General features: G+C 43.4%; 1 protein-coding gene across 2 annotated transcripts in view; it reads left to right on the top strand.

Annotated features, from left to right (window-relative positions):
• Positions 1-20,258, top strand: part of RANBP9 (RAN binding protein 9) — a 52,539-nt gene that overhangs the window by 10,533 nt on the left and 21,748 nt on the right. For both annotated transcript variants that reach the window (XM_038768114.1, XM_038768113.1), the window contains exon 2: positions 10,012-10,123. In XM_038768114.1, coding sequence (XP_038624042.1) covers positions 10,012-10,123 — 112 coding nt within the window. The remainder of the gene's footprint in view (positions 1-10,011; positions 10,124-20,258) is intronic.

The raw sequence follows: 20,258 nt of genomic DNA, 5'->3' as shown, positions 1-20,258 counted from the left end.
AGGCTAAGGGGTAAGGAAAATGACAAAGGGAATTGAAATTACTCTACAGCGTAATTTGGAATTGAACCTAGTGTTTCATTTAGGCATGTGAAGACATTTGTTAATTCAAGACCTTTTTTGTGTGTTTCAGAATGCCAGTATGTGGGAGGGATTTTCAGGATTTTTGTGTTTTAAGGCTCCCTCTTAGATTCTCTTTCACCCTTGTTCCATCTTCAAAGCCCCATCCTTTCAGGCAACAATTGGGTGCACTGTCTGTGGGGAAAGTATTGCTTCTCAAGTGATTGGAGGGATGATTGTTGAGCAGTGCTAGACACATTTTTCCCCTACAGAGTTGATTGTGCTACAGGGGGAAAAAAATCCTTTGAACTGTATTGGCTTATATTCCAATAACTGCTGTTAGCTTACCAGGCTTAATTACGTTTTATATAACTCATCTTTAAAGTAGCCATCTGCTGGCAGCACTGCCAAGTCACCTTTATAGAATTACAAAGGGGGCAGAAGGCATGTTAAATCAGTCCCGGGGAGAAGATAAAGAAAATGGATTGGCCATCAAGAAGTTCCACTGACCCCCATTTTGCACAACTTTTTCCATACTGTTTGCTAGGGCCCCGTTCTGATGGCAGTGACGGTAGCGGGGCCGGGCCCTGCCGTCTCATTCCTTCTAGTGCTTGGATCCCGTTCGTTTACATGGGCTCTTATAGCTTCAATCAATCAGTAGTATTTATTGAGTGCTTCCTTGGGGCAGAGCACTGTACTAAGTGCTTGGGAGTGTACAATACACTAGAGCTGGTAGACAAGATCCCTGCCCACTAGGAGTTTACTAATCTTTGGTCCCTCACCCTTCAAACAAACAAAATCCAATAATCATTGTTGGGTGGTGGTATTGATACACATTCAGATAAACTGCAAACTAGCACTTTTCAGGTGCGGTAGTAAAGCACCTCAGAGGCTTTGGCATTCAGGAGCCTGTCAGTGGGCTAGTTAGTTGGCTTTAGTCAGGTCACTTTAAGCAGGTTTAATGCCCTGTTACTAGGAACATGAACAGGATAAGATGAGTTGAGATCTGAATCAGAAGTGGCTTTTAATTTTACAACTAAATCCGGGACCGGGATCAGAATGTCCGTCATCCAGAGGTGGTTAATGCTACAGAAAAGTCGCAAAGCAGAATCCTGTGTTTGCTTTGGTTTTTTGTTAAATGCTGCTGGTAGTGTAACAGCTCTTTCCAGGCCTAATTCATTCTACTCAGTAAACCGTATCTCGGTTTCCCTTAGAATGGTAAATGCGAATGGCTGCAGAAGCGGCATAAAAAGGGCATTTTTTTTTTATGGTCTTTGTTCAGCACTTTACTGTGTGCCGAGCACTGTACTAAACTCGAGTAGACGTAAGCCAAATCCCTGTCCCTCATGGGACTCAAAGTGTTCATCACCATTTTACAGATGAGGTAGCTGAGGCACAGAGAAGTTAACTTGTCCACAGTCACACAGCGGACAAGTGGCAGAGCTCAAATTAGTGTAGGTCCTTCTCACTCCCAGGCCCGTGTTCAATCCACTAGGCAAAGGGGCTTCTCTTTTGGTATTATCATCATCAGTGGTATTTATTGAATGCTTACTATGTGCATAGCGCTGTACTAAGCAGTTGGGAGAGTACAGTTCAACAGAGTTGGCGTACAAGTTCCCTGTCCACAATAAGCTTAGTAGTAGTTGATTGCCAGCGATAAACAAGCCAATAGGCACGCAAACCTAGACTGTGACGGGGACTGTATTTGACCAGAAGATCTTGAAGCTTCCCCAGTATTTAAGGCAGTACAATGTAGTACATGCTTCTCAAATACTATATTTTTCATTATTCTAACTACTGTAGTTCCTGTCAAAGAAGTTTACTCTCCAGGTTTAAAAAAGAGTGGTTCCTGTCAAAGAAGTTTGCCCTCTAGGTATAAAAAATCGTGACTTATAAAGTTTCTAAACCAAGGATCCCCAAGTACATCTGGCCACTTTGATTTTCTCTCTCGTGAATATGGTTTTGTCCCTCCCACTTGTATCCTTACCTCTTCAGACAGCCCAGATCTAGCCTTTGATCTTCTCTGATGGCACCTTCTGGCTTTGAGTAAAATTGTAAAAACAAACAAACAAAATATATATATATAGCATTCACCGGGAGTCACCAGGTTCCCGTTTGGGATATACAGTCAGGGGACTGGTGGACGTAGAACTTTTCTTCAGTAATAACCTTGATGGTAAAAATGGCTGGCATTAGAGCTAGGGGATGTGATACTGCTATGGACTGTAAACGAAGGGTATTTACCTCACATGCAGTTTTGCCAGGATGCGAGTTTCCAGCACACATTTTGGCTAGAACTCTGCTAATGGATCAGGCAATCAGTGGTATTTATTAGAGTGCTCACTGTGTGCTGAGCACTGTACGTTTTGGGGAGAGAGGACTAAAGTAGAGTTGAGAGATACAGTCTTTGCCCACTAGAAGCATCCAGTCTAGAGGGAATTTAGGCCAGTTCTCCTGGCAACACAAGCCGTTTTTGTTACAGTGCAACATGGGATCAGAAGAAACGGCCGTATTTTTATACCTGACCGTGAGTTTTCTTTTATGCAAGCTTTTTCAGGAATGCAAGCCTCGTGTTTCAGACTTGGCTGTTAATATAGATATAAAACATGTATCTACAGATTTGTACTTGTACACTAATACACATTTGCTGAAACATCTCTTCACATATCAAAGGAGAGTTCCCTTCTTCATAATTGCCCAATGCAAACGGAATACCTGTAATATAAAACTAAAAAAATACTGGGAACGCATGACCTAAGGTCTGCTTAGGTAGGTAGATAATCTGGGTAGTTGAGTTCATTATTGAAAAAGCAGTTTGGGGTGCTGCAGACTCTTGGGGATACTTGGGGTCACCCTCTGATACCCCCTTCCTCAGGGCAGTGTTCCAAGCTGGCCTCCACCGGGTTCAGTTGCTCCCCACAGAGGTAACCCAAAGTCTCGGAAATGTTGACTTGAAGTACCAAGCCTGCTAGCAGGCTAAATTAAGAGCACGTACACTGGAGTTCAGATCATTGGAGTTTTAGGAATTTCACCTGAATATGTCTCTGGCTATTTAGTGACAAGATTTATTTGCCCTTTTTATTTTATTTTATTGGACATTGTAGTTTCTGGGTAGTCTGGAGGGCTGAAAGAAAATATATAGCAAATATTATTAGATACCATAGTTTGGAAAAATCCACTTTCCCGGGGTCCACTGTTGAGTAGAGATTTAAAAAGGACTAACCCCATCCCCTTCTCCCTCTCCTGCCCCGCCCCCCAAGCCCCTCAATATGTGAGCAGAATCCAAGGAAGGGAGACTGTTTTGGTTGTCTGCCAGTTTCTTCCCCTGTCACTGGCTACTAGGCTACCCTCAGGGTTTTCTTGAGACTCTTCTCCCACTTTGTGGTTTGTCTAGGAGCAATTTTAGAGGAGGGTTTCCTCCTCACTCTTTCATATGGACTGCAGCTCTCTCAATTTTGTAGTGATATGTTGCCAACTTGTACTTCCCAAGCACTTAGTACAGTGCTGTGCACACAGTAAGCGCTCAATAAATACGATTGAATGAATGATGGCCATGGATTTCAGATTATTTCAAAATCCATAGTCGCCACTAGTTGTTGCAGGTCACGCAACTGATTTAAAGGTACCTAGGACTCTGGCTGTCAATTGACAATTTGAGGCCTTCGTGATCTAGCATCAGAAGCAAAGGACTAACTAACCCAGGCTTGAGTCCAGGAGGGATGTAAACTCCTCGAGGGCAGGGATGGACGGCTTTTATTTTTCCTACATTTTCCAATTGTCTTGTTCGGTGAATACTGTGGCTATAAACCCTTCTTTTTGGTGGGGTTGTTTCTTCGTATTTCCCACTCAGGTTCAGTGGAGGTGAGGATCCTGATGAATGAATGAAATCCTGTACATGTGGGAAATCCTTGAGTGCCTGCAAATTATAGCAGTTCACCTATATTATAGCAGTATATATTATACCACAAAATTATAGCAGATCTGAGTACTTAACGACATAGCATGGAAGTGCTCAGGCAGTAGTTGGGAGTATAAGGCGAGTGGTGACATTAGAAGGCCTCTGGGAGGAACTGTGATTTCAGAAGAGCTTTGAAGATTGGGAGAAGCAGTGGTTTGTTGGATGGGAAGTGGCAGAGAGTTCAGGGAGGACAAGAACAAGAGTTCGGTAGCAGGAGAGACCAGAGCAAGGCACGGTGAGAAGTTTACCTTGAGCAGGACAAAGAGTATGAGCTGAGGAGTAATGGGAGAAGAGTGGGTAAATAGGATGGAGGAGGCCAATTGCTTTGCAATCAATGATCAGGAGTTTCTACTTGATGTGGAAAGGAATGGGTGCTGTTGGAGGTTTTTGAGGATTGCGGGGTTGGGGGGGAACGACACCTGCAGAACATTGTTTTAGAAAAACGTGCAGGACCTGTTTTCCCCACTCCTCAAAATAATCCAGTGGTTGCCCGTCTACCTCCGCATCAAACAAAATCTCCTCTCTGTGGTCTTGAGCACACTCAATCACCTTACTTCCTCCTACCTCACCTCACTACTCTCCTGCTACAACCCAGCCCACCCACTTCACTCCTTTAATGCTAATCTTCTCATTGTGCCTCCATCTTGTCTATCCCGCCACCCACCCCTGGCCCGCATCCTGCCTCTGGCCTAGAACCCCCTCCCTCCTCAAATCCGACGGTCGCTCTCCCCACCTTCAAAGCCTTATTGAGGGTACATCTTCCAGGAGGCCTTCCCTGATTAAGTCCCCCTTTCCCTCTTCTCCCACCCCCTTCCGTGTCTCCCTCACTTGCTCCCTTTGTTCATTCCCCCGAGCCCCACATCACTTATATACCTACCTGTAATTTATTTATTTATATTATTTATATTGATGCCTGTTTTCCTCCCTTCTAGAGTGTAAGCTCGCTGTGGGCAGGGAATGTCGTTATTGTTGTTGTATTGCACTCTCCCAAGCACCTAGTGTGGGGCTCTGCACACGGTAGACACTCAATAAATGCAACTGAATGAATGAATATGATAAAGCAGAGTGCAGTGTGGACTGGAGAGGGGAGAGACTGGAGGCAGGGAGGTCAGTGAGGAGGCCAATGCAGTAGTCCTGCTGGGGTCCAGCAAGCATCTGGAATAGTATGGTGGCTGTTTTGGTCCCTCTGTGACTCTGACGCGGGGAATGAAATAGAGTGGGAAAGAAAGCACAGTTGCATAATTCCTCTTTCCTTATCTGTGGGAATCCTCGTAGCTAAGTTGCATGTATTATCAGAAGTTATTGTAGGACCAAATGTGAAAGTGCCAAACAGATATTGAGCTAACGTATTAACAGTTTGTTGTCAGGGGTTTAGAATTGAACATGAACAGCTGGAAATTATTATGTAACTTGATGAAACACAGTAATCTAACTTCTTCCAGACAGTGCCGATCTGGAGTGGAACCTCTGAGAAATTATGAAATGAGCATTATTATTGGAACTTTTGCAGAATTCTCTTAAGGATTATCCTTTTTTAAAAAAATCTAAATGAATTATGTTTTAAAATCACCACCTTCCAAATTGGATCCTCGAAAGAGACAAGACTTTATCTTACTGAGAAAGCAGGTTCTGGGCATTTAATCTGATGCCTGCTATGTTTAGCTCTTCTGTAAGTGAATATTCTTTAACCTTGAAAATTGCACGCAGCAAAATATCTACATCACTTAACAGGCATCAGACTTTGTCCAGGAATGTTCTACGCATGTGTGGGCAAACACTGAAAAGAGCATGAGCGAGAGAGAGGGAAGCAGGTGTGCAGCATGGGAGCAGGAAAAAGCTGAGAGGTGATGGAGGGAGTCATGACAATGGGTATTGCCACTGCGGGAGAGGAAGGACAAAGGAAGACTGAAAAAGAAACAAAAGGTGGGGTGGGCCCTGAAGTGGGAGAGAGAAGAGAGAGAAAACAGACAAGAACGCTGGGAATGGGGCCAGAGAGGGAGAGGGCCAAGAACCTTAAGGAAGAGGAGAGGATCAGCTGTCCAGGCTAACTGGGATGAGGCCAGGGTGGCTTGGAGAGACGGGGCAGTAGCTGCCAGTGGCTTCAGGTGGGGGCAGAGGCCAAAGCCACAAGAGGGAAAGAGCTGGGAAGGCACCCGAGCCGGGAAAGAGAGGCCAGGGCCCCGCAGGAAGCGAGCGGGACACAGAGGTGGCCAAGGCTCTGCAGAGGGGTTCACGTGGAGCAGTCCTCAATTGGCAGCAGTTTGAAGAGTCAGGCAGGAGGTAGAGGATCCTTGGGCCAGGTGGGTGGTCGTGGGGAAGGGACGGGGGATGATGCAGGTTTGTGTGCCAGCCAGTGACGGGCACTGGGCAGACGGTGGGTTTGGGGGAAGGGAGGGGGAGAGACAGAAAGGGAGAGAGAAAATTCAGGAAGGGGAAGAGACAGAGATTGGACAGGAAGAGGGAAGCGAGATCTGAGGAGTAGCCGGAGAGGACAGAAGAGAGCAGGAAGAGGCTTGAAGAAGTTACCTAAGCCCCTTCCTGTTTCACGTCCTAAAACCACCCCAAAACTCTGCTGGATTTTGGTGCTGAGGTGAGAATTTTGTTTGCCTTCATGATGTTTACCTCTAGACTGCGTGCTTGTTGTGGGCAGGGAATGTGTCTGTTTATTGTTATAATGTACTCCCCCAAGTGCTTATTAAAGTGCTTTTCACACAGTAAGGGTTCAATAAATATGACTGGCTGAATGAAGAGGCATGTGTTCGGCTGCAGTTCTTCTCTCATGAAGTGAAAGATAGTTTTCGCGGTGTAGTAACCGTTCAAGGATTTTGTCAGTGCAGAATTCTTTGATGGAAAACGTAATCGTAGCTTCCACTCCAGTCTCAGTGGTGGTGGTGGTGTTTTTCCTGATTCCGGTCTGGATATCGAGTTTTTCCTTTTAATCCTCATGCAGGGAGAAGTTTGGTCAAGGTGCTTAATAGAGCTCTGCAGTGGGCACTGGTCTCATTCGCTGTGTGTCCTGGGCTGTGGATCCGCAACTCAGCTCAGCGTTTAGACGCCACTGGTGCTTTCCATTCTGGGCCAGTGTGTTCCACAGCCTCTGAAACGGTCACGCGGCTCAGTGGAAGGAGCCCGGGCTTGGGAGCCAGAGGTGGTCATGGGTTCTAATCCTGGCTCCAGCACTTGTCAGCTGTGTGATTTGGGGCAAGTAACTTAACTTCTCTGTGACTCAGTTACCTCATCTGTAAAATGGGGATTAAAACTGTGAGCCCCACGTGGGACAACCTCATCACCTTGTATCCCCCCAGCGCTTAGAACAGTGCTTCGCACATATAGTAAGTGCTTAACAAATGCCATTATTATTATTATTATTATTATTATTATTATTATTATTATTGTTATTATCTACTGGGCCTTAGGGTCAGACTGTTTGGCTCCAGGCCCTGCCTGTCTTGGCTGCCAAGCTCTTGGGACTAAAATAGGTGAGGATGAGAAAGGGGTGGTGTGGGAAGAGGTTGAAGACTAGGCCTGCATCCCACAGAACCCAGCCACTCAGTCCTGCTGCTCAGCCCTGCCTAGGCCACTTCCAGGCCCCGTCTGACCAGCTCCAGAGCTCCCTGACCTATTTTTAACCTGGATTTTGGAAGTAGGTCCAAGCCATGCCCGGAGGCAGCTCTTGGGGTAACACAGCTTGAAGAGCACTGGGTTCTTTGTACATTTCCCAGGGATAGAATCTGGGGGGGACTTTCTTCTGCAGTGAATCAGTTTGTTTTCAAATTTCAGTCTGTGGCTGGATATTTTTCAAGTCTAGAATAATACCGAGTTCACGTATTTAGCCTCTGTTATGCCAGAAAGCGTGTTTTCACTCTGGATTTTGGGTCAAATGGGACCGTAGAATTAGGGAAGGATCTTCCGACAGTGCACTTCCTGCACTTCCGTCTGGATTCAGCACGATGCCGTGTGGAAGGAAGTGTAGTCCGTCCACTGCTGGCAGGTATTGGGTGCGGCAACAGTAGTGCAGTGTGAATATTTCCTTAACGTGGGGTTCTTCAAGTACACAGGCCCCGTGTAACAGGAAAGCTGGGTTTACGTGATAAATGACTTCCCATAATCCTCGACTTGAACGTCGGAGTGTGGAAAAAACTAGAGGGTCTTATGAGTGAATTTGGCCCTTTTTAAGCCAATCCTAATAGAGGCCAGTTCAGACAGTTGTGGAAGGTTTGCTATTGAGACGACCTGTAGAACTTTGAGGTAATGATGTATGCTGGAAGGCAAGCATGAGTTAGAAATATTTTGCCTCGCTTGCATCTTCAAGCTTTTGCTGCCCACTAGATACTTCCACTCTTCCATTAGCATGTTCAAATCAGTCCCATACTAAGAAAAAATAACCCAAACACTCTGGATCCCCTTGCACGTTTGTTGCCTCATTTCTCTGCTCTAATTTCCTGTATAGACTCCTTGAATGCTTACTATACACTCTGGTGCCCTCACTTTCTCTCCTCCAACTCTGTTCTTGACCCTCTGAAATTTGGGTTCTATTCTCTTCACTTCACCAACCCTGCTCTCCTCAAGTTCGGACAACCTTCTAGCCAAACCTAACAGCCTCTACTGTATCTATTCTTTTCTCAGGGAAGTTATATGACGTGCCCAAGGTCACACAGCAGCAAGTGGGAAAGTGACTGGGAAACTAATAATACTCACAATAAACCTATAGAACATAGGGACAGTGGTCAGAGCCTTGAGGTTGTTACGTAGAAAGAGATTTCCTGAAAATGGCAGCAACAGTGACGGTTTGCGATTTGTTTGTTGTAACAATGACTAGGGCTTGTATGCACTTGCTAGTTTGATTTGTTTAGTTACTAGACTGTTGAAATGAAATGTTTTTGAACATGGAAGTGTTACCTACAGGGTAGTAGTATAAAGTGGTATTGGTTAGTGTAATCTCCATGAGCATAGGGATTGTGCCTACCAGTATACTGTACTCTCCCAAGCACTTAGTACAGTGCTTTCCACACAGTAAGTGCCCACTAAATAGCATTGATCGATTGATAGCCTTTTTTAGGCAAACTAAATAATTGCTGATGGTCTTCAGACTGTTGGGTAGGGACTGCCTCTATATGTTGCCAACTTGTGCTTCCCAAGTGCTTAGTACAGTGCTCTGCACACAGTAAGCACTCAATAAATATGATTGATTGATTAAAAAGAAATCCTGATTATGCCATCTGTAAACTGTACCAATTGCTGCTAGGACAGGTGTCAGTGGACAATTGTTCCTCTGCTCCTCCGAAAATCCTTTGCTCAGTGTTGGAGACAGAACACTGGGCTCTAGATTTGACTTGATTTATTGTGGCATTTCTCATGTTCTTTTCTCAAATGCCGCATTTATCATCCTCCTCCATCCTCCTCAACAACAACGATATTTCTTGAATGCAGAGGATTGTACTAAGCATTTAAGAGAGTACAATACCACAGAGTTGTCAGGCATATTTCCTGACCACAAGGAGCTTGCAGTTATATAGAAGGTAATTTTGTGACGATAAGAATAACGGAAGTGGTGGTATCTGTCAAGTGCTTATTATGTGCCAAGTAGTATACTGAGTGCTGAGATAGAGATTCTTGAAGTTTGGCAAAGGGACTGATTTCACTGACATTTTACACCTTGTATGAGAGTTTTGTTTAAAAATAGTTTGAAGTTAACATCCATACATTTGTCTGTGTAGAATGGCAAACTACTCTTTTTTGGTCAGTACTATTAACTGAGCGTGCACTATATGCGGAGCATTGTACTTCTTGCTTTGGGAGAGGACAACGGAGGTAAAAAAGAATATTCAGTTCCTACCTCCAAGGAGTTTATAAGCTAAAGGTGGAGGTACTTTGCCTACTATGTCTTTTATTCACTTGAAATAAATGGGAATGAATTATAGTTACCCATCTAACAAGTGTAGATATACACTCTGATAAACATTGTTCATTAGATTCTTTTTTTTCCTTCTTTACAGGTCATGGCAAAACCCCAAAAGATGCAGCCTCAGTTCGGGCCACCCATCCCATACCAGCCGCCTGTGGGATTTATTACTTTGAAGTAAAAATTGTTAGTAAAGGAAGAGATGGGTGAGTACTAGTAGCAACGGGCAGTATTTCTCTGAGGGAGGAATTCATTGTAGTCAATATGTCCTTTCTGTGGTCGAATCTGATCTTTTAAAATTCAAGGCCAAAAGACTTTACTTGCTTGGGAAATTGATGACTTTGGAGGTTAGTAATAGGAGTGCTAAACCCCTGGGATAACAAAATATACCTGTCTCACTTGGGACACCAGCTGAAGCAAATGCTTTCACCTGACACGTGAGCTGGTGTTTTTTGCTAAATCCCGTGCTTAAGAATGGATAAAGCTCCACATAGCAAAGCAGGCCTTAAATTTTAGGATTATTTAATTCCATGCAAAATATTAGTGGTATTTCAGGAACATTTTCATTAGTAAGACGAGTGGTAAAATTTGACTGTCTGAGTTTCATTTTAGGTCATCTCATTCACAGACATTTTCATCTTTTCATTTGAAGCCTAACTACTCTTCCTGGCATTCACTATCTCCTCTATTGTCCTTTTTTCCCCTCTGCTGCCTCCAAATCCAGAGCCCTTTGTGGGTTGTGTTCCTAGTCTGACTTGTGCATCCCCATTTCGGTTCCTATAGGCTTGGTGGGCAGCGATTCCTATTAAGTAAGTGTCCTGATTCCAGTGCTTAACAAATAGCATTTTAATAAGTGCAGCCACCATTAACATCTCACACTGGCAGTTCTTGTAAGAACCTGAGGGTATCAGTCAACTAGGGAAAAAAACGAACATCATACCTTATTTATAGTTGTTGGCCTGAGGGCCATTTAAGATGCTGTGGCACGTAATTACTAGCCGTAGGACTTGAATCGATATCCGGGTGGCTTGTAGGGAAGGCTGATCTGCCAGGACCATTGGGAGAGAGCCTGAGAAAAATTTGTGATCCCACTCTACCCTCCTAGATATTCAGAGGCCCAGAGACAAAGTAATTTCAGGGAGAAAAAAGGGAAAGTCAAATTACTACTCGTTTCTGTAAGCACACGAGCGGTCTGACTTTACAGTTTCTCCAAGTAGGAAAACAGGTTTTGAAAGGACATACTGATAAATGGCACCTAACGGAACCTTCCCCAACATTTACAGTTCTACGGCAAGGCAGGAAAAGGATGATTCCAGAGAGAGAGAGTGTCAGAGTGAGAAGTTCTCCTGAATTTAAAAGACCCATGCCCAGATGGCTTCTGGGAAATTTGGGCATTTTACCTACAAGTCCCTAGGTGAGGTTTTCCTACGTCCTTTTCATGTTTCCCTTCGGTCCCTTAAGTCCATCACCAAAGGACGTCTGAGCCAGGCTCTGCTGACAGTAGTAGTGATAGTAAATACAGGTGTTAAGCGCTTCTGGGGCCAACAGGGAATGTATTTCATACTGAACATGTGACTCTGCCCCAGTCTTGAATCAGTCAGTCAGTCATACTTGTTTGAGCACTTACTGTGTGCAGAACACTGTACTAAGTGCTTGGGAGGGTACAGTAAAGGAGAGCTGGTAGACATGTTCCCTGCTCACAACAAGCTTACAGCCTAGAGATGTGAATTTGGACCCAGTGGGGCATCAGAATGATTCGGAGTCTCCACTTTTCTGGTGTTTGGGTCAGGCTGGGCCGAACCTCAGGATTTTGGCTTATAAAGGACTCTTTCGTAGAGACACACCCCAAGTCCTCAGACATACATATCCACGGGCTCAGAGACACTCACAGCACACCCATGTTTCAAATTATCTGAGTCAAAAGGCAAGTAAGCATTCTATGGATAAAACGGTAGGCAAATTCTCCTCAGAGTAAAACTATTCCGGCGCTTGTCCTGAGATGAATCTGAAAGGACCCAGGTTGACTGCTGGGGAAATCAGTAATCACTTTCTCTGGCTACCCAAGTGATTATAAAATTGAGAGTGGAGCCCAGACTTTAAGATTAGATTGGAAGTCCTTTGAGAGCAGGGGCAGTCTTTTCTTTCTGTATTTTCCCCTCAAGTACTAAATATGGTGTTCTGCACATAGCCTGTTTTTAAGATATAACATCAGTTGAAGAGCAGCTTTTTTTTTTTTTCCGGACGAGCAACTCTTTGGCTTTTTTTGTTTATACACAATCATACCCCACTTGTTAGTCCAGAAATTAGAAAGTACTTAATTTCCTGGATCATAATTCTAAGACCACACTTTTGTTTTCAAAAGCTTAAAGTGCAGGGAGGCCTGTTGGTAGCCCCTTAATTGCGTTTATTAATGATATTCCTTGGAAAAGGTAGGGAGACTGGTTTGTCTGGATCTTGGGGTCCAAAGTGCTTGAATGTTTGCTTCTACTTTAGAGTGAGATCTTGTTAATCTTGTAACAGATGTGCCCACTGTCCTGGCCTACCTTGACAAACAGTAGTAAACAACAGGAGGTAACCGGGCATCACATCATATTTGCCCCCTATTGTGTTGGTAGGATGGCTTGGGCTCAAGTAGATATTTTAAAATTCAGCCAAAACCTTCTGTTTCAAAATTAGAGGTTTAGGGTAGCATTGGGAAAAGCAACATGCTAAGATCAGAGCATTTTTAAAAAATTCTTATGAATTCACCTGAATGTAAATCTTAAAATAACCTTCCTGTGCATGCAACAGATATTTTTATGGACTTGTCAAAGCATATGCCATGTGCACGGTTGTTTAGTTTTTGGGGAGTAATCTTTTTATTTTAAATTACCTTTTAAAATTAATATCTGGCTTGCATTGAGTTTTCAGAGAGAATGCAGTCATCAGAATGTCCTTTCATTTCAGGAACCTTGTACTGTGCATTATTTTAGTTCATAAAGCTTGAATGTATATGAATGCTTAAGAACATTCATTATAGTCAAGGAAAATAATTAGCAAAACCAATTTTTGTACATGTTTAATATTGTCTGTAAAAGATTTTGCGTTTGACAAGGATTAATCTGGAGGAATTTTCCAGGTTTCTGAAACATTGCTATACAACATAAGTGGCAAAGTCCCTTCTGGTAGGTCTACAAAAGCCAGGTGCCTCCTTGGGTAAGACACTGTGAGATGGAAGGTTAGTGGAAATCATCTACCCTCTGCATATGTGTCCCTTTCCTCAGATCTCTTCCCCAAGTTGACCTTATATAAGGTAAATAAGCTATAAAATTGGGGAATTTTTTTTCAGAGGTTCTGATATCAGTCATATTTATTGAGTGCTTACTGTGTGCAGAGCAGTGAATTTAGTGCTTAGGGAAGTACCAGATAGCAGAGGTTAGGAGATACACTCCCTGCCCACAGTGAGTTTATAGTCTAGATATAGCCATGGTATTTCATGACTACGGATGGGAAAATTCTACTTGTTTTTTTGTGTTCTCCATTTCAAAATGAGCAGTTCCGACCCCATACAAACCCAGCTGAAAAAGGGCATCATGAATGCCATGCCGAATTGGCTTTTTGTCACGCCTTTTGCACCAGCCTTGTGGGTTCCTGGAAAGCTGGACTTATCCAGCTGCCGGCTGGCCATCTTGGGGTGCTTTCAGAGCCTGTGCAGTATAAGGGACCGGACAGGTTTCTGGAACCTTTCCCCACTTCCCACTGCTTTTAGGCCACTAGAGGAGACAGAGTTTAGCAACTTTCCAGCGCTAGCAAATCAGCCTATGGGGGTTCAGTCGCTTCCAAAGACCAGTAGAATCCAGAGTTTAGGTAATTAATTTACTAGTGGAGGGGGTATTCGGTAGCAGCCCAGTTTGGCACCAAAATTTATTTTTGAAACTTAGGTGGAGATAGGCCCAAGCACTACTCTAAATGAGTAAAATTAAACTCAAATAGAAAACTTACCAAATAGCATCTTTTGTCATGTGGAATACAGTCCAACGTGTTGGCTCAGAGCAATGGGTTTTACCCAGTTGACTCTTGCCTCATTTATGACCATCAGATTGTATTGTGGTTATTTTCTGTGGATACTGTGAAAAAACCTCCTCTTGCTTACATCCTAAACTCAGGGGCTTTTAAGGATGAAGGTTGTAATTTTATTTATTCAGACAATTTCGTCTGTTTCATCGGTTTCATTTGCCTCCTTCATAGACTCCCTTTAAGGTTCATATGTTGTTGCTTGGACTGAACATTACTGGGAAAACATTAAACTATCCTGGTAGTGTGTTTACACCTTTTCTTAGCTTTGGATGTGTTTGCGCTCAGTTTTTTTCTTTGTCTTCATTAGACACTGTGGAATCCGAAGTTCCATAAATTCTGTATATGCCCCTATGTACCCCTGTTGTATGGAGTCTTGTTCCAGTGCCACATCTTCTGGCATGTGCATAAATCTTTGGATTTTTAGTGACTAGTTCAATGCTGTTGCTCCTTTTAAACAAACTTTGAAGCAGTGTTTTAGCAGAAAAGATCTAGTCAGGTGAGGAGAGGCATAAACAGTTTCTTAGAAAGACTGGATTCTCCTTTGGGGGAAAAACTGGAGGACGTTTTAAATAAGACTGTACTGAATGATGACTTATTCTGTTCAACTCACACCTGAATAAAAATTCCAGGCAGGAAAATTATGGGTAAATTTAGAAAGTTAGGATGTTTACTTTAATCCCAGATTAATTTTACAGAACACAGATGCTCAGATTTCAGGTACCTAGGATTTAATCTTGCCAACTGATTCCTAGCATTTTTGGCTAATTAGTTATGGTATTTATTGAACACTTTCAATATGCAAGGCACTGTGCTAAGGGCTGGAGTGAACCCAAAATAAATAATTTATTTTTGGGCCAGTAAAGAGAAATCTTGGGCAACAATTTGTAGATAAGGGAAGCTTTTAAAAAAAAAAAAAGGAATCAAAAATGAAGGCCCCAGATCAGTAAACCATCATCATCATCATCATCAATCGTATTTATTGAGTGCTTACTATGTGCAGAGCACTGTACTAAGCGCTTGGGAAGTACAAATTGGCAACATATAGAGACAGTCCCTACCCAACAGTGGGCTCACAGTCTAAAAGGGGGAGACAGAGAACAAAACCAAACATACTAACAAAATAAAATAAATAGAATAGATGTGTACGGATAAATAAATAAATAGAGTAAAAAACAGTAAAAACCAACAGGACAGAGAAGCAGTGTGGCCTAGTGGTTAGAACACGGGCCTGGGAGTCTGAAGGACCTGGGTTCTAATCCTGGCACCACCATTTTTCTGCTGTGTAACCTTGAGCAAATCACTTAATTTCTCTGTGCCTCGGTTCCCTCATTTGAACTGGGCATTAAGACTGAACCCCATATGGAACGTGGACTCTGTCCAACCTGATTACCTGTATGTACCCCAGTGCTTAGAACAGTGCCTGGCACAAAGTAGATGTTAACAAATACCATAAAAAGGAAAAAAAAAAAATCCCTCCCAGCTGTAAAACTGATAGCCAGAGGTGGACTGCCAAAGTCCGAGCTTCCCTGCTGAGACACAAATCCCAGCTCCAGCCCTGATGTCATAAGCCAAAGGGAGGGGCGTGGAAATCAGTCAGGCCATGAGGCGGGAAGCAGAAGTTGGAAAATGAGGTACCCCGAGTCAAATAGTGCCCAGAGCACTTAACTTCAGCCTGGCAATTGGTCAGGATAATTCCATATATCATGCTGGCTTGAAACTGTGGTCAGAGGAAGGATGCCGGCGTTATAAATTCATCTCTTACAAAGCTGCCAAATGCAATACATTATACTATTCATGGATTTTCACCCCAGGTTTTGTTTCTTAAGCTCAGTTGTAGTGCATCTACACAATCACAGTTCTGCCTTCTTTCATAAATAATTTTGCAGTATAAAAGTAGCAGATAGAGGCATACCTCAAGCCTCAATTTCTCTAACTAGTTGGTATCGTTTGGTGCCTCACCCCACACCAAAGTCTCTCTGCCCCCCGAGTTCCAGGGAGGTAAATCCGTCCCCGCCTTCTCCCTTCCGGGGCTCAGGTTAAGCCACCTCAGGGAACGAAATGTTTTGGAGGAAGCTCTACTCAGCTCTGAAATTTTCAAGAAGCCCCACCCCCAAGCACATAGCCAAAGAAGTTGTTGGACTGGGGAGGCAGCTTAATTTAGAAATAGCATTGAAGTCAACTTGTAACTGCATCTGATTCAGAGAAATCATTGTCATTGTCCGATGAGGACCTCATGGGACCTTTACAGGTGCCAAAGCAGATGAAGAAATTATGTCCCGACCACACCAACTACAATTTGGGGATTAAGAAATTTGACAGCAGATTTCAACAAAGCAGATCTGGTTACCAAGACGATTGAAGCATAGTCCCCAATGGAGAGAGAAGTTCAAAGGTGCACAGAGATGGTCGGAAGGAATTAGCCAATCATAGAGTACTTTAAGCACTGGAGTGTGTATCTGGTTATCTGGTTGGACACAGCCCCTGTCCTGCAGGGAACTCACAGCCTAGCCACACCCATAGTCACCAGATTGAGTTTTTGAGTCTACGGTCTCCCGCACTCTGATGATCGTATTGCAGCTCCTCAGTTAATTTGTGGTGATATAGTTTGAATTACTTGTAACAAAGATTGTATAGTAGACTTGGTGACGTTTCACGTGCAGTATAGAGCACATGAAGGAATTTCATGTTGTTTTTCCAGACCATTACTATTACTAAGTTCTGGAATAGATTCTAATCTCCAAATGTAAGATTATAGGAAAACACGTCCACAATATATCCAGTTTTTTGAGGAATGTAACCCTGCCGTATCGTGGGGTTTGCCTGGGTGATTTCTAATAAATGGGGTCATAGGCTTACACGGCACACTTCAGTTTGCAAGGTTCAGTAGAAAACTTCAGAAAAATGAAGCAGGAAGGAGAAAAGTATGTACATCATCTAACAAATGAGTTGAACTGCTCAAGATCGATAGGCAGTTTCAAAAATGGAATGTCAAATAACTCAGGAAATCTTGGAGATGACCCTTTGGACTTCAGTTTCCATTTTTCTGGGTGACTTTTAGGGGAAACATTTTCCATCTGACTTGTATGTATTTTTTTTCAGCAGCATTAAGCCTTTGATTTCAAATATATCTGAAATTTGTGTTCCTTAGTATCTTTTGAACTTTACATTAAGCACTTGGGCAAGTACAACAAATGGCGATGACTCACTCAGATGGGGGAGATGGGCAGGCACACATTGCATAGCCTTAGTGCGAGCAGTAATAGCCAAAGTGTGGCGGAAAAGAATACAGAAACGATAAAAAAAAAATAGAATAAGTAGCTACATGGGCAAATGGTGGGATAGTTGTTTAGGTGGCATGACCTGGGGACTGCTGGAGAAGCAGAGTGGCCTAGCAGATTGAGCATGGGCCTGGGAGTCAGAAGGATCCGGGTTCTAATCCAGACTCTGCTGGGTGACCTTGAGCAAGTCACTTAACCTCTATTCCCATTACCACATCTCTAAAATAGGGGTGAAGACTGTGAGCCCAGTCTATGACTGTGACATAGACTATATCCAGCCTGATTAACTTTTATTTTTCCTAGTGCTTAGTATAGTACCTGTGAGTGCTTAAATACCATTAAAAGAAAGCTTATGGGAGATGAGTTTTCAGGAAGTTGTGAAGGTGAAGTCTTAGTTGCCAGTATTGGATTTCAAAAGTTGGGACCTGATATGCTCCAACGTGCCGATGTTCCATTAGAGCATTTTTATGTCATTTGGGAAGACTTGGTTAAGGAGTCAGCAAATTGAATGTGACCCAGTACCCGGGAAATGTGAATAAGCATCAAAGTGATCATTGTCCAGTTTCGGAGAAGGCAGTTCCCACCGAAGAATGCCTCATGAATCTGAACTAAAGGCCCTACCAATTTAGTTTGGCCATTCAGTGCTTTGCACACAGTAAACCCTGAATAAATACTATTGAATGAATGAATAATCTGCTCCAAGCCTCACCTGCAGCTGTTGCCTGCCACTGCATCCTCCCTTCCAGAGTAGTGGGGAGTGATGAAAACAGAACCGTTGTGGAAAAGTATCTTTCCACCACGGGAGACTAGAAAGCTGGAGTCACCTGTTGAAGGCAAAGGCCAAGCTTCAGCTCGGCCACTGTAGAGCAACAACCTGGCCTTAGTGGAAAGAGCACGGAACTGGGAGTCAAAGGACCTAATCCCGGCCACTTGCTGGCTGGCTGTCCTTGGGTGAGTCATTTCATTTTGCTGTGCCTCAGTTCTGCATCCGTACAACAGAGATTACCTGTTCTACCTCCCGCTTTGACTGTGAGCCCTGTTGTGGGACAGGGGTTGCGTCCGATCTGATTAGCATGGATCTGTCCCAGCGCTTGATGTGGGAAGTGGCCCAGGGTCAGTGCTTAACAAAAACCACCGTAATTATTGTCATTATTCTGAGGTGCCTGTGGAGGTGGGAGGTAGCCCATTGCAGCTGAACTCTTATCACCATTGCCTCAGGGCATGTGATCCTACAGTGTTGCAGGACTTCAGTGGTCCGGTCTTACAGTTCTAGCCATTTTATGCCCTTGTCGACTGTGCAGATAGAACTACCAGTCCCCCATAATGGGTAGTGAAGTAGTGAAAAACCACATTGCCGTGGCTTGCTCCTTTGCTTCCTTTTGCTACAGAGGAGGCAGAGGGGACAAGGAGAGCCTGAAGCAATGGCAAAGACACCCAGTCACCCTTGCCTGAGATTTAGAAGTAATTGTGATTTTTTTTCTTTTTCTTCCCACACTGATTTATTGTCCCTTTGAAAGACCTGATAAAGTCAAATCTGTTTTTCCCCGGCTGTCTGGTTTGAAATTATTGACAATTTGTTAGATTTTATTTCATAAGCCTGTTTATGCATGCAAAGGTAGGGGTGTGTGTATAAATATACATGTAAATAAAATCAAGAACACAAAAAGTCACAATTTTGGTAACCTGATTTAGTCTTAAAAATAAGACATATTCCCAGTTGAATGTGTTGGAAAACTTAAAGCTTTCCTAGTTTTTGGGTGGTTCTGCTTCTGTAGATAGAACATAGGGTAGACATAATGAAACTTCCTTTTCAATCTAAAGCAATGTATATTGTTTCCTATTTTCAGGTAAAAACCTATTCTTTATCTCTTAATCTGCATCAGTATCCTGATACAGTGGGTTTACCCAAAGAAAGCTCCTATTTGAGAATCCAATTACAGTAATGGGAAGGAAATGAATGATGGGCATTTCTGAAAATGGATCAGGGTGCTCACATAGTAAATGCACTATAACCATTTGCATTTTTTTCTAAAAGGGTGTCTAGATTTAACATTCCCCTACAGATTTAAGATATATGATATGCTGTGATGTAAGAATCAACTGGCTAAACTGACCAACAGACTTTAAAATGTTCTTTTAATGACCAACAGTCTTTTAAATGAGGTGAAAGGAAAGTGAGGAAAAAAAAATCAGTGCTATTAGAGCAGGGTGGTCCGATCTCTCAAACCAGGTAGGCCTTTTAAGTTGGGGCAGGGAAAGCCTACCCCTTTTGGCCTTGAAATTTGCTTCCTCCACTGACTGATATATGGAATCTTTGAACCTAGTGTGTGGTTCCATCAAATGTTGGTGGGTAGTAGCAGGGGAATCTTGGGAGAGGAGCAAGGAGGGGTTTTTTTTAAATCGTATTTATTAAGCACTTACTATGTGCAAAGCACTGTTCTAAGCACTGGGGAGGTTACAAGGTGATCAGGTTGTCCCACGGGGGCCTCACAGTCTTAATCCCCATTTTACAGATGAGGTGACTGAGGCACAGAGAAGTTAAGTAACTTGCCCAAAGTCACACAACTTGGCAAGTGGCAGAGCTGGGATTTGAATCCATGACCTGACTCCAAAGCCCCGGCTCATTCCATTGAGCCACGCTGTCCTGGGGATTCCAGCTCTCTGGTCTCTTCTTGGCCCCTTTGCTGCCATGAGAAAGAAACCCGGTCACGTCTTCCACTCTCTTCCCTAAATTCTCTTGACCAATTCTCGCTGTGGCCCTTGAACTGGCTCACAGTTGGTTGGTTAGTGACTGGTTTGCAAGCTTCTGATTTATGTGGAGGATTTTTTGATCGCAAAACACCCCCCCATACAGTGTTAACAAAATAAGCGGGTAACTAGTTAGTGTGAATTTTCTATTATCATACATAAGAACACTTGGTTCCCAAAAGCTGTCATAAGAAGAAGCATTGTGAAGCAGCTTTTCAGGTAGTTACCCCATAGCTCCTGGGCGCCCCTCCTTCCCTGC

Source organism: Tachyglossus aculeatus, chromosome Y2, assembly GCF_015852505.1.
Source record: "Tachyglossus aculeatus isolate mTacAcu1 chromosome Y2, mTacAcu1.pri, whole genome shotgun sequence".
Taxonomy (NCBI): domain Eukaryota; kingdom Metazoa; phylum Chordata; class Mammalia; order Monotremata; family Tachyglossidae; genus Tachyglossus; species Tachyglossus aculeatus.
This window is presented reverse-complemented; position numbering and strand designations above follow the sequence as displayed.